General features: G+C 48.3%; 1 protein-coding gene across 1 annotated transcript in view; it reads left to right on the top strand.

Moving 5' to 3' along the window:
- The window catches only part of LOC125941141 (uncharacterized), a 43,820-nt gene that overhangs the window by 15,831 nt on the left and 14,788 nt on the right, over window positions 1–13,201 (top strand). The window contains exons 3-7 of the mRNA XM_049658094.1: window positions 3,804–3,938; window positions 5,331–5,471; window positions 9,042–9,176; window positions 10,987–11,054; window positions 13,053–13,172. Of these exons, the coding sequence (XP_049514051.1) occupies window positions 3,804–3,938; window positions 5,331–5,471; window positions 9,042–9,176; window positions 10,987–11,054; window positions 13,053–13,172 (599 nt within the window). The remainder of the gene's footprint in view (window positions 1–3,803; window positions 3,939–5,330; window positions 5,472–9,041; window positions 9,177–10,986; window positions 11,055–13,052; window positions 13,173–13,201) is intronic.

Raw genomic sequence — 13,201 nt, 5'->3', positions numbered from 1 at the left:
ACGATTTAAAGAAAATCTTTTCGGACTTGCTAACAGATAGAATAGTTCAAAAGTTTCCTTTACCTGTTTTGAAAAAAAAAAGTTTCATAATGAGGTTATATAAGAGATATTTTATTCTCCGCTATGTCACGCGCACGGCACAAATGATCCATGCGTGGTATGGCAGCCTCAAATAAGCACGAATTATTTACGAAGGTTAATTGCAGGAGTCATGAGCGAGATAGTCGCCGAATACTACACCAGGGAGGCCAATTCCTGTTCTGACATTGGTGGACCTTTGTGGCCTTTCCTGATTTGGTTGCACCGTGACTAGTATAACGCCACTAGCTCATGGCAATTTTTTTTGCTGGTGTCAGGCGCCACTCTATGCCTGAAAATGTAGTGGACTGGAGGAGGATTCGAACTTATATCGTTTCGGACCAAGCGTGCTGATGCTGAGAAAACGTGTTTACGGATGATTATTTGGTTGGCACAGACGCATAGTTACGCGCGGAAATAACTGTAGTAGTAGTTTCTCATGACACACTGAATGTTGTACTCGCAGCTATGACACGCCTGTGTCACGACGTTTGCAGTGCTGTGCAAATCGCGAGTCTCAGAAAATCCGGTGTCGGTGTCGCCGTCTACGCCGGCGTCCCATGAGCGAAAATTTTCGTATATATAAATATATATATATATATATATATATATATATATATATATATATATATATATATATATGTGTGTATATATATATTGTAGTGGAGAAGAAGAACAGGGAGAAAGCAGTAGTGGGGCGCTCTCATAGATGTCGGGCGCGAGCGTAGATCACGAGTTCTTGGCGCCGAGACCGTTGCTCTCTAGCGACTGAACTGGTTTTTCGCCTGCCGCTTGCCGTCAGTAAATCACCTTATCAAAGTGGTGGAGGTGCTGGGTACCCCCTTCAAACCTGGAACTCCGAAGCCGGACGTTGCCCACCACTGCTCCGACAATGCCTGATGACGCCACCCAGCAAGACGCGGCCCAAGCTCCATCGGTCATCGTGTCAAGCGCGCTGCGTCAGCGCGATCCCGCTTTCTTTAGCGGTACCGATGAATATGACGTAGAAGATTGGCTAACGTCGTTTGGAAGGGTGAGCGCGCACAACAAGTGGGACGACGCTACAAAACTACGCAGCGTCCTGTTCTACCTAACACACGTCGCAAACCTCTGGTTTCGTAACCATGAGTCAGACTTCGCCAATTGGACAGCTTTCAAGACCAGCTTCGCGGAAGTGTTCGGTCGCCCCGCAGTGCGCAAGCTTCGCGCTGAACAGCGTCTACGCGGACGTGCGCAGCAGCAGGGCGAGAACTTCACGAGCTATATGGAAGACGTCATTGACTTGTGCAAGCGCGTGAATCCTTCTATGATTGAGCAAGACAGGATAAAGCACATCATGACAGGCATAGACGACGACGCCTTTCAGATGTTGCTGGCCAAGGACCCACGCACCGTGTCTGAACTCGTGACCTTGTGCCAGAGCTTCGACGAACTACGTAAGCAGCGCGTCCTAGCTCGGCGGCAGACGTCAACAGACGATTCCCTCGCTGGGTTGACCATCGGCGGCGACCACACGGCGCTCCTGTCACAGATTAAGGAGCTTCTGCGTGAGGAAGTTGCTCGACAGCTTTCATTTTTTCCGACCACGCAAGTGCCTACGCCTAGGCTGACTCCAACCATCCGACAGGTGATACAGGAGCAGGTCACCGAGGCTTTGCCGTCTGCCTTTCAGCCGACTGGTGTCACCGCGCCGCTATCATTTGTGGTGCCGTCTGCTGCTCCTCCGGCTCCTGTTGCCGCGCCTCTGACGTATGCGGATGCCGTCATGAAGCCACGTCCTCAACTAGTACTAACCCCTCAACCACCAATTCGATCACCAGCGACGGTGCTTTTCGGGGCGCAGCCACAGTACGCAAATCCTTGGTGCACTGCAGACAACCCGATCTGCTATGCTTGCGGAATTCCGGGTCATGTTGCGCGATTCTGTCGCCGACGCTTCGCGGCGACCACGAATACGCCGAGATATCCAGACTACTCCTTCCGACCTCCCTATCGCACGCAGCCAGAACGAGAGCCTGAAACATGCGCCCGTGATCACCAGCCCACTTCCGATGCCCAACCTTTTGCTGCTCGTCGGTCCCCCTCACCGCACCGCCGTTCTCTTTCGCCTATGCGTCGTCGGTACAATACTGGTGAGGCGGAAAACTGACTACCGCAGCCTCTGAGGCACGAGCTGCGCCGTCGTCAACCGGTATAAGTCCTCGCTTGTCCCCCGCCAATGTTATTGAAGTGTTTGTTGACGGTGTACGAACTCTTGCGCTTGTGGACACCGGCGCCGCTATTTCTGTAATGAGCCATACGTTTTGCCGTTCTATCCGTAAAGTGACGACGCCACCTTCAGGATTTTCTCTCCGTACTGCGAGCGCACACTATATTCAACCCATTGCAGCATGTACGGCCAGGGTGCTGATACAAGACGTGATCTACAGCGTTGAGTTCCTTGTGCTGGCCTCGTGTTCCCATGACCTGATCCTCGGGTGGGATTTTTTGTCCCGTAACCACGCTGTTATCGACTGCGCTCGTGCTCAGGTAGATTTCGCTGTGTTTCCCGAGACGCCTTCCACCCATGTGGCCGGTCCTGGGGATAGAAAGCTTGTCGTCACCGCCGATATTGACCTGCCACCTCAGAGTGCCGTCATTGTTCCCGTTTCCTGTGCCGCCCTTTCCGACGCCACCGTTCTGTTCACGCCATCTAACTTGTTTCGTCGGCGCCACAATACGTAACTGCCTTTTACCATCCTCGCTCTTCATCAGGACAATACCGGACTACTTGTTTGCAACCCCAACTCAGGCCCTCTGACTTTGTACCGAAATGAAACACTTGGCCACGTTCAGCCTGTAGACGCTGCTGTTATCGTACCCCTTGACCCCTCTGAGCCTGAGACTCAGCATCCGCTGAACGCCCTGACCCCTCACCTTGCGTCCGACGCCGTGCTCTCGGAATCTTTTCACCGTTCCATCGACAGCGACCTCGATCCGGCTGCACGGACGCAGCTTCTTGCCCTTCTACACGAGTTCCGCACTTCGTTTGACTTACCGCAAGCGTCACTAGGCCGAACTAATGCGGTTGTTCACACGATTGACACTGGGCCTCACGCTCCTTTGCGACAGCGCCCCTACCGTGTATCACCTGCGGAACGCCGTGTCATATATATATACGAAAATTTTCGCTCATGGGACGCCGGCGTATATACCACGCTTTGCTATATCACCTGCGGTATATGCGAGTTATATTTTCATACCCTTCTATCGCTAAACTTGCTCATACCTTGTCTTACACTCTTGAAAACGGTATTCCTCAGAATTTTGAGAATCAAAGCCCACAAACAAATGTCATGAAACAAAACACCGACAGCGCTTGCCTCTTCTGTTTTGTCTTCTCACACTGAAATATGCAAAGTGCGAAACAATAATAGAAGCCAGAAATTGATGTAATTGTTTTGATCGGCCCACGCAAGAGGCCGCATTTCTACCAGAAAGCACGCCTTCGTGCATAGCATTCGCCGCCAGCGTTTCCCGGTAAACATCACGGTTACATAAGCTGCAGTTGCCGGGAAGCGTTAGGCGCAATTAGAGATATTTCAAAGCTGTCGCGTTCTACATTAAAGGCGAAACTTAAGCGTCCTCCAAGTTTTTGCTTCAGCCATGTGGTCTGAAAAGAAATGAAACGAGAATACAAGCTCGGCGTTACTGATTCTTTTTCTTTCTGCCTTTCTCCGCGTCAGCTCTTCAACGTGGGATCATCGGTGACCATGATACGGCAGGCCGTGTACATGGTGCGGGAGAAAGAGAATCTGTTCGACATCTGCTCCGGCATCACGAGGACCGCGGCTGCCAGCTTCGCCAGTGCAGTGGTCCTGGTGAGCTTGTCTGCCCTTTAGATTTGACACCTCACACACCAAAGATGCTTTTGTCCGCAATGGTTGAAACGACAGACGCGCAACCAAGGAAATATTTCCTCGCCACATTCCACTAGTCGGCTCTTCGAAAACCTGAAGTGCAGGCAATAAATATTCCGATGTCATGTTTAATCTACGCGCAGGAAATAGGTGTGAAGGTGATGTTACATAATTGAATAATTATGAGCTGTTATGACATGGTCGATATTACCGCCATTTGAGGCAAAGGCCGGGACTGACAAAAAAAAGCACAAAAAAGACAAAAAGTGTGGCTCTTGCTCCAATGGTGCAATAAACCAATCTGTGTATGTTCCGGCATCCTTCGTTTAGGGGTCGGAGGGGGGGGGGGGGGAAGGCACACAACTGTTGTCAGTTCATTCATGGCACTTACTTCAGTGTGGGACTGTGCCAATTTATGCACTTGCTTCGTCCACCATCGCGACTAGCGGCAAAGTCGGTGACTACGTGTTTTTGCCCTTCCGGAGAACCACAAGTATGGGTTTGTTACAGTAGCATTGCCACCATCGTTAACTTAGCCTGAAAGATCTACGAATCATTGTTCAAGCGTGCAAACAATAATGCATATTTTAAGTGGTTTGTTCACTGCCAAGTATTTCAGAACTTCTTCATGGGGAACAGCCTGAAAAGCAAACGAAACTAGCCCTGCAATAAGAAACGGCCAAGAAGGACGCTGTTATTTTATAATTTATGTTTGTGCATGTACCCTTATTTCTTCGTTTCTATGAACACTTATACATTATAGTTCAAAGCAGGTCGGTAATTTTGAGATAATTGCTTCATTTTACTGCGGCTGGACGCGGTCACAATCGTGTGACGTCAAAGATTTCGCGGCGTCCTCGTAGTATCATCTTGTGCCGAAAAAAAAAACTGAGAGGCAACTCCGACCCAATTTGCTTAAAAGTTTTAAAGGCACTGCAGTTTGCCTCTTCCCTCAAGGATATAAACATAACTACCAGCAGCCAACTGTTGCTAAAATCAGCAATAGTCCTTGGTACTGTTCCATTGATTTGAAGCGGCTTTTACCTCCTGTTTTGCAATCAGACACTCGCGCGTACGAACTCCACCCCTACTCTGTAAGTGTTACCCACTTGATATTACTCTGCAGTAACATAAAATAATATATTCAGTAATAGTTCAGTAATTCAGTCAAGCCCAAAATTATTCGTAGACTGCACTTGAAAGTGTTATCGCCAAATAGTTTATGGCGTCACGCTCTACTGCTCTACATTATATGCAATGACAGCCTAGCGTCCGAAGCCATCAGGTGGGGGGGGGGGGCGAGGGGGGGTGTATTCACAGACTTGTGTGACCGGAAGACTGTGCCTTGCGCAGGTGACACTGAGCTTGGTGGCGGCTTGGCGCAACAAGCGCGAACAGCCCTGCTCAGCCTACATCTGGTGCGTACTGGGCCTCTTGGCTACAGCCGCAATGATTGACGCCGTAGCCTTGGAACAACACCTGTGGTCCATGGAGGTGAGACATTCGCCGCGTCAGGATACAACCGAGTGATATAATTGAGATGTACCGCTATTATTCAAGAAGAAAAAAGAACAGTGTACAATGGCTGCATCCTACTGGTGCTAGCATGCAGGACAGGAACTTGGAGGTTTGCAAAAAGCTTGAGAAGAATTTAAGGACTGCGCAATGAGTGATGAAACGACAAATGATACGTGTAAGGTTGAGGAGAGGAATATAGCGGTGTGGATTAGACAACAAATGGGGATTCACATCAGGAGGACAAAAGGCAGTTTGGCATGTCATGTAGTGCGTAGGGTGTGTAATCGATGTTTTATCACATTAAAGAAGCGGTGCCAAGTGAACCTGGGAAGAGCAGTAAAGAACGGCAGAGAAAAAGGGGGTCTAGTAGCATCAGGAAGTTTAAACCTTAGGTTAAACTTCCTGATAAACTGAGGTTAGCTGGCACCAGACAGGGGCAATTGAAGATCACTGGAAGAGGTGTTTGTTCTGCAACGGACGTAAATGTGTGGATCATAGTGATGATGAGGGTAGCGATGAAAATGATTAAGTGGAAGAGGGATTTCGTGCTCTGCTTCCTGGCCAGGAAAACGCCACAAGCCTGCGCGGCACACGCAGTATAGTCACAACGTAACCTGGTGGAGCGGCTCAAGAGTAGTTCCAATTTCGCCACCACGCACAACAGTCTTCGCGGCAAAGTCTCTTCGCCTCGTTTAGACCAGAATGATCTGAACTATCCGCCTGGCGTCAACGGCGAGCTGCGGCTTGTAATGCTCTCTGCACAGCAGTCTGCTGAGCCCGATGATGCCTGGTTGTAGCCGCGCACGTAGCTCTACGTTTGCAGGCGCCTTAAATAGATGGCGTCACCATACTGGCGGAGGCTCGGGGTCGCATTGATTGCTAGCCTCGTCTGAATCGCACCTCGTCGTCTGCGCCTGTGCGCCTACCTAGGGCGCGTTTATAGGGCATTTTTCCGCTATTTGATAGCAAGCGCTTGCGTGGCTCATTGGTAGAGTATCTGGCTCCCGCGCAACGGGCCGGATTCAATCCTGGTGGGAACCAGGTACTTGTTTTTCGCATTTCCGGCGATAGTGGTTACGGTCACCGGACGCTCTCGGTGGAAGTCGCGGTGGCGGACACCATCGCGAACCGAAACGGCTAATGGAATGAGCTAATAACAGCTTACGCTGTAAAGACAGCTGGAAATAAGAGAGCATGCTCATCCTCGATTCGTCTCCGTAACTTGCATAAGCTTAGGAGGATGGGTGTTGCAAGCTGCAGGGAGCCGCAGGTTTCCAACTTCCGGTAACTGCTGTGCTCAAAGCATCAGATGCAGTTAGACAAACGTGAATGTGTGTATGTGTGTGAGAGAGAGAGAGAGAGAGAGAGAGAGAGAGAGAGGTAGAAAAATGTCAGTAGCCCCTCGGCTGTCGAGGAAATGGGGGTAAGCGAAGCTTGTCGTTTGTTTCTTCGGTCTTCATCGGATCGAATTGCACTGACGAGTACCACGCTGTGCTCGATTCAGAACCGGCCACATGTACTGCAGCTGACTCCGAAGTTCCGATTGAGAAACTCACAAAGAAATCTGGCCGTCGCACCGGGGAGTTGGCGCTAGCGTTGCCATCGCGTGCACCACCGTTGTTGGGTTCCTGGAGGGCAAGACGACGCTGACGTTTGGCCTCAACATCGCGCTCCCGTAACTCGGGGTCGGTGGCTATTCGCTGACATTCCGCCTGGGCTTCGGAAGCCCTCACGCGAGAATCGGCACGTCGACGACGAGCCCTTTCCCGAGCGCGTTCGTGGCGCCGTTGCTCAAAAGCAGCCTGCTCCCCGGCGGAACGCACCACGCGCAGCCTTCCCATCCGAACGCCGAAACTTATCTGAGGCAAGGCAAGCACGGCGGACCGCGCGTCAACACCCTTTCCTCCCATTTCCGTTCCCGCGACGCACCAAACGACCCTGATTGCTCGCACGCGTCACGTGATCTGCGCCGCCGCAGCTTTCCCCGCACCTGCACTTTCTCTCTTTCTTTCTTTCTTTCTTTCTTTCTTTCTTTCTTTCTTTCTTTCTTTCCTTCCTTTCTTTCTTTCTTTCTTATCCCTGTTCCACACGCGCATATCCCTGGTTCATATCCGCATATGCAATGCGGGTATGCGGCACACGTGAGTTCTTGCGTGACAACAATGCCACTGAAACTTGTGAGCCAATATAAGCTTCGCTTGAAACATTATTTCAATCAGTACTGCATGTCCAGAGCCTCCTCCTATTTCATGTCAGTCATGGCTATACGGCACAGTCATGTAACTTCGGCAGCCAGACCAAGCACGTTCGCGAACATGACCATACATCTCATACTTTATCGTGTGGCTACAGCGTCCGGTAACCACTCCTCCAGGTCTCTTGGTGGTCATTTTGTTCTATGGGCTGAAATGCATTTCTGTATTACTTGTTCGATCCCTTCAAGCTCCCAATAAAGAGGGGCGTTGTCTCGGTAGCAACCACCGGTTGGGCACTTGGAGCTTCGGACTTGCCTTGTGATGTGCGTAGTACAGCCGGTAGCGAGTGCATCTGGGCCTTTCTCAGGACACCAAGACACTATCCTCTCTTTGTGCAAGTTATGGTGCTGGAGATGTTAGTCAAATTGTGTGTGCACAGAGGTACGCCCTTATTCCTGGCAACAAATCGCGCTTGCCTATACGCACTTGGATGTAAAACCCATCAGCGGGTTTGCAACGCCTTTTCTTTCTACCACAACCGGATATTAGGCGCTCTTTTGAAGGTACTGCATCTTATTTAAGCTTGTCTTGGTTCGCACAAGTACATATTATTTTATTACTATCTCGAAAGCATCAGTCTGCTTTGTACATACTGTACGCTTCTGCTAAGACGGCTGTCTGACGCGGATTGCACATATCCTTGGTCCCTAAAAGGAAACAACCATGCTGAATGTTTGCCGATTGAAGTATGCATAGGGGCGAGCTTCATGCGTAATTTGTTGGTAACTGAATTAATTCTACACTCCCAACGACTCTGAAGCACTTCATTCATGCCTCACTTATGCGATCGAGTCATTCCGTGTAAGTGTAACAGATTGCATGCTCACTATTTTCTTCGTTGGTGAATTATTCCACTTAAATTGCTTGAACGTGAATTATTTTGCACATTCGTTATCTATACAGTGTTTGAAAGTCTTGAACATTGTGTAACTTGGATTGCGGAAAAGGTTCGTTCTTTCGAACATAAGTCGTCCAAAACGGGATAATTAGAAACTATAAGAAGGCTCGCTCGTGCTTCGAGGCTTGAAGAAACAGATACATATGCAGACTCAGCTGTTATTACAAAGATACTGAGTAATTATTTAAACTAATAAAAAAAGGTTGTAATCAAGTCGCAGTTTAGGAGTTCAAATATATGATCAATAACAAATGTGGGCAAAATATAGGACGGGTGTTGACTCTTGTATGCTATAGCACCATATACATTTGCGGCGCCAATGAGCTGCAGAATTACTCTTTTCTTGATTATTTTCTGTCAAGCCAGTTGATCTATACGTGCTTGTCACTGCAGAGGATGGTCTTGTCTGACTTCAACTACCAACGTGGCGTAGTTCTAGCCGAGGTACTCGCCGTTTTCTTTCTTCTCGGCTCGTTTCTTTCAACTGGTCTTCGAGACCGCACCATCTTCAAAAGCGACGATCGAAAGGTAGGTGTAGCACGTGGATTGGCGGAACGTTATTGCAACATGTTGTCTAATAGTACGTCTGCGTAAATGCGAGCTTTGTCAGGGAACAGGAGAATGTGGTCTGCCTGGATTGTAACAGTGCTCGCATTCCATCGCGGCCGTAGTTCGGTGTACCTTCCATTGTTTTAAATGCCTCCGTGCGCTTTGGAATAGCTAAAATAAAAGGTTGTATGTACGTTGTTCTACCGAAACACAATGTGCATTGATGCGCCACCCAATTAGACGCACTTATTTTCTTGACGTGAACGGTTTTGCGTGTTTAAAACGGCTCTTTTTCTCCGCACAGATCTATCTTTCTGTCACTAATTGTAGGATGAAATCTGAACGTCTTGTGCAATTTCATGGGTATTCCTGGTATCAAGGCTTGTCCAAAGGTGATACTTTAGACTGAAACAACCAGGCAGAATACACCCGTCGACTTCGATTTAGGTGCACGTTAATGAACCCCAGGTGGTCGAAATTATTCCGGAGTCCGCCACTACGGCGTGCCTCATAAACAGATCATGATTTTGGCGCGTGAGACCCCATAACTTTTTTTGATTCCACAAAAAGGACTGCGCAGAAGCATTTTGCAATGCATATAACAGACTGCAAGTCACATGATAAGTGCACATGGCAGTTTGAAAAAACAGCCATCATATACAGGGTGTCCTCGCTATCACGCAGCGCGATTTTAAAAAAAAGCGGAACGGCGTTACGCGAACCAAACCTAGTGCGTATTGTTTCTAGCACAGTCGAGTAGCCGCCAGTGATTTTTTCGTTACTGAGATTTAATTAATTATATGTAATTAATTATCTAACTCGAGAAGTACTGTCCTAATTTTCAAAGTGTGAATGAGAAAGTTCTAGAGCAACATGAAAAACTCCCGATACAGCTTTCTGTTGCTCAATACGTGCTACACAAATGTGTTTTTCCGAATGTGAAAGAAGCCCACGAATACATGCAAAGTGCCTCGAGCGGCCAGTCGTGCGGCAATTCTGCGTGTACACGCGGGCTTCTTTCACACGCGGAAAAACACATTTATGTAGCACGTATTGAGCAACAGAAAGCTGTATCGGGAGTTTTTCATGTCGCTGTACAACTTTCTCCTTGACACTTTGATAATTGGGACAGTACTTCTCAATTGAGATAATTAATTATAATAAATAATTAAATCTCAGTAACGAAAAAATTACTGGCGTATACTGCAGTGTACTGGAAACAATACGCACTAGGTTGGCTTCGCGTAATGCCGTTCCTCTTTTTTTAAATCGTGCGGCGTGATAGTTGGGACACCCTGTATAATCTCAAAGGTCAAATAACAAGAGCAGTTGTGGAAGCCCACGAGATAAAGAAAATAGGGAAAAGGTGTATCAGCCATGCCTCCATAGCACTTGATGATACTGAAGAGGCCTTTATATAGATAGGACTTAACACGTGGCATATTTTGAAGAGATTTCTTGGCGTTTGTATCACCGAAAATTTTCTTTATTTTTGCCTGCTCATTTTGATGACGTAGCACATATCACGGTTCTAAAGTTTCTAACCTTTCGAATAAACTTTCAGTTTTCATTAAACACTGCGTTTTGTCTCTTCTTGTGCCTTAGCTTTTGTGCTAGTAGTTCGCGTTCCGAATTACCCATACTCTCCTATAATATTAGTGCCTAGCAAGTTGAGCATGTTATGAAGCGCTACCATGAACAAGAAGTCGCGATTCGTAGATCACGCACGGCTGTTAATCATGTATACAACCGAGCACCAGTATTTTTTCTTTGGTCTCTCTTTATGCAGTCTAAGGAGAGACTCCATGACGACACGTCTTCACCGTTCGGCGTTTTTGTATGCTGGCCACTACGCACGTGAGTGTAATCACTTTTAATGCGTTAGCATTAGGAGTGTCAAAGTGGACAAAAGTGCATGTGTGAAGTGTGCGAAACCGCTCACGTGGTATTGGTATATCTATATATATTGTGTGACGGGCGGTGGTCTGCGGAGGACCACCATCAGTAGCACTTCACTTCTCGAAGAGCCAGGGCGTGTGCCGAGTAGGTTACTGAAAAGCATTTTGCAACCTGGTGAACGCACTTTAAATCATGGATCCGGGACCTGAAAGAGGTGCGACGGAATGGTAACGCATTTCTCTCGCATTTACCGCTAAATCGCTATTGCATTTTTTTTATTGTGGTAGTAATTATATAGAAGCTCGAGATGCATTCGTAGCGGCGGCATCGGCACCGTGCTGTCCCGGTATCGACGGTTCAAGCGCGTCTAAATTTACAAGGCCTTCACAGCACTGTGTTTTGCTACAGAATTTGCGAAGCCAAGTGAACGGACTTTCACGCTCCGCTCAATTAGCTATGCAGTGGAACAGGACCACGTTCAGTCTTGCGCCGCTGGCACGGTCGTTGTACGGACAAACAACATAGCCTTCCTGCACAGCACCTGTGTGCATAGGACATGGTGATGCATGCAGTGGTCTGAGCGATACAGACAGTGCACATCAAGCTACAAATCCTGATGGTTTGCCTTCTCTCTCACCTCGTGCGCCATCGAGGCGTGACGCCCGTCACGCTGCTGGTTCCACTCCATATCACGCCAGCGTTTTCAGATGCCTTCGGAGCAACTCCGTGCGTAAGCCTATAGCTACCGCATTGAATGCTTTGTCTTGAATGAAACTTCCAATTTCCTTAATTTTTTTATATTGTTGTGAACATCGAATAATGTATACAGGTAAGCGCTTGTGTGGTCTGGTAACAAATTGCGAGATTAGGTTTCCGGAATTCGTGCAGAACAAAAATATGCACGTCCAGCGCAGATGTCGAAATGTATGTGAAGCAATGCTTAAATAAAGCTGTTGAATAAATGCATTACAACTAACGCTGATGCGCACAAATTTGTGCACCTTAATCCTATACGACGTGTAATATCTCAAGGAAACGCAGCCGCGATAGCCTAATTAGTCCAGTCAGCGCACGCGTAAGGCGGAAGGCGTGAATTCCACTCCCAAATGCGGAAATTTATCTCTTCGTCCACTTTCATGTCCCTTTACAGCATTATTTTACAGTGAAGCTGTATACCTCTACCCCTAACGCATTTGTCGTGTCCGTGAGCAAAACTAAACCAACTAGTGGGAGGCGCGCGCCGCATACGCCGCTGGGTTTCTTGCAGCACCACCAGATGGCGCTTGCCTCCGCGCATCCACGGCAACGGCGGCGCCTGACGTGCGGGCGCTACAAAAAAGAAAGAACCAGAAACTCGCCTTTGCGTATAGCGTTCGCCGCAAGCGTTTCCCGCTAAAGATCACCGTTGCATAAGCTGCAGTTGCCCGGAAGCGGCAAGTGTAGTATACGTAGCACGGAGTAACGTAAGTACACCTTCGTATGTAAAAGAAGAACCCACCTAGCAACTGATTTGTGATGTGACAGCGCTGTGGGAAGGCCACGTATAGTGAGGACTCCTGAAGAGCAGCGTGCGTAAGAAGCGCGGCGAAAGTGTGGTTAAGCGCATTTTTCTTGTCTCCGGTCCACTCTTTGTGGGTGCACGAAGTTGCGGCGCAAGCCAAGTCGCAGGCCGTTGAAACATCTTTGGCTAAAATTAGTTAAAGTGCATGTGAATGTCACCGTGTCAATAATTTCAAGCCACGTCGCAACGGGTAATCGATCTAGGTGTTGTTAACAGCTTCGCTGTCCAACCACCTTCACAGCCTGGATTGGAGACGAATTGTTTTGCATATCAGTTAAACATATGACATAATTTCCACTATGCACTGTCTGGCTTCCGTTTCACTTTCTTGTTATGGTTGTGACTTATTCAAAATTGACTGCCTAGAATCTGCTCGTGATTATTTTCGGTCGCAGCCACCTAGCCAACGTCGTGCTTCATTCAAAGGTCGTCACGGAGGACGTACCACTGCTGCCCCACAGATTCAAGTGCGGTCCACTGCTGCGGCAGCTCAGCAATCGCCTCTCCGAAGGATGGTGAGTTGTCGCCTCAATCGTCAGCTCGG

This window comes from Dermacentor silvarum, chromosome 10 (assembly GCF_013339745.2).
Source record: "Dermacentor silvarum isolate Dsil-2018 chromosome 10, BIME_Dsil_1.4, whole genome shotgun sequence".
In the NCBI taxonomy this organism is placed as follows: Eukaryota; Metazoa; Arthropoda; class Arachnida; order Ixodida; family Ixodidae; genus Dermacentor; species Dermacentor silvarum.
This window is presented reverse-complemented; position numbering and strand designations above follow the sequence as displayed.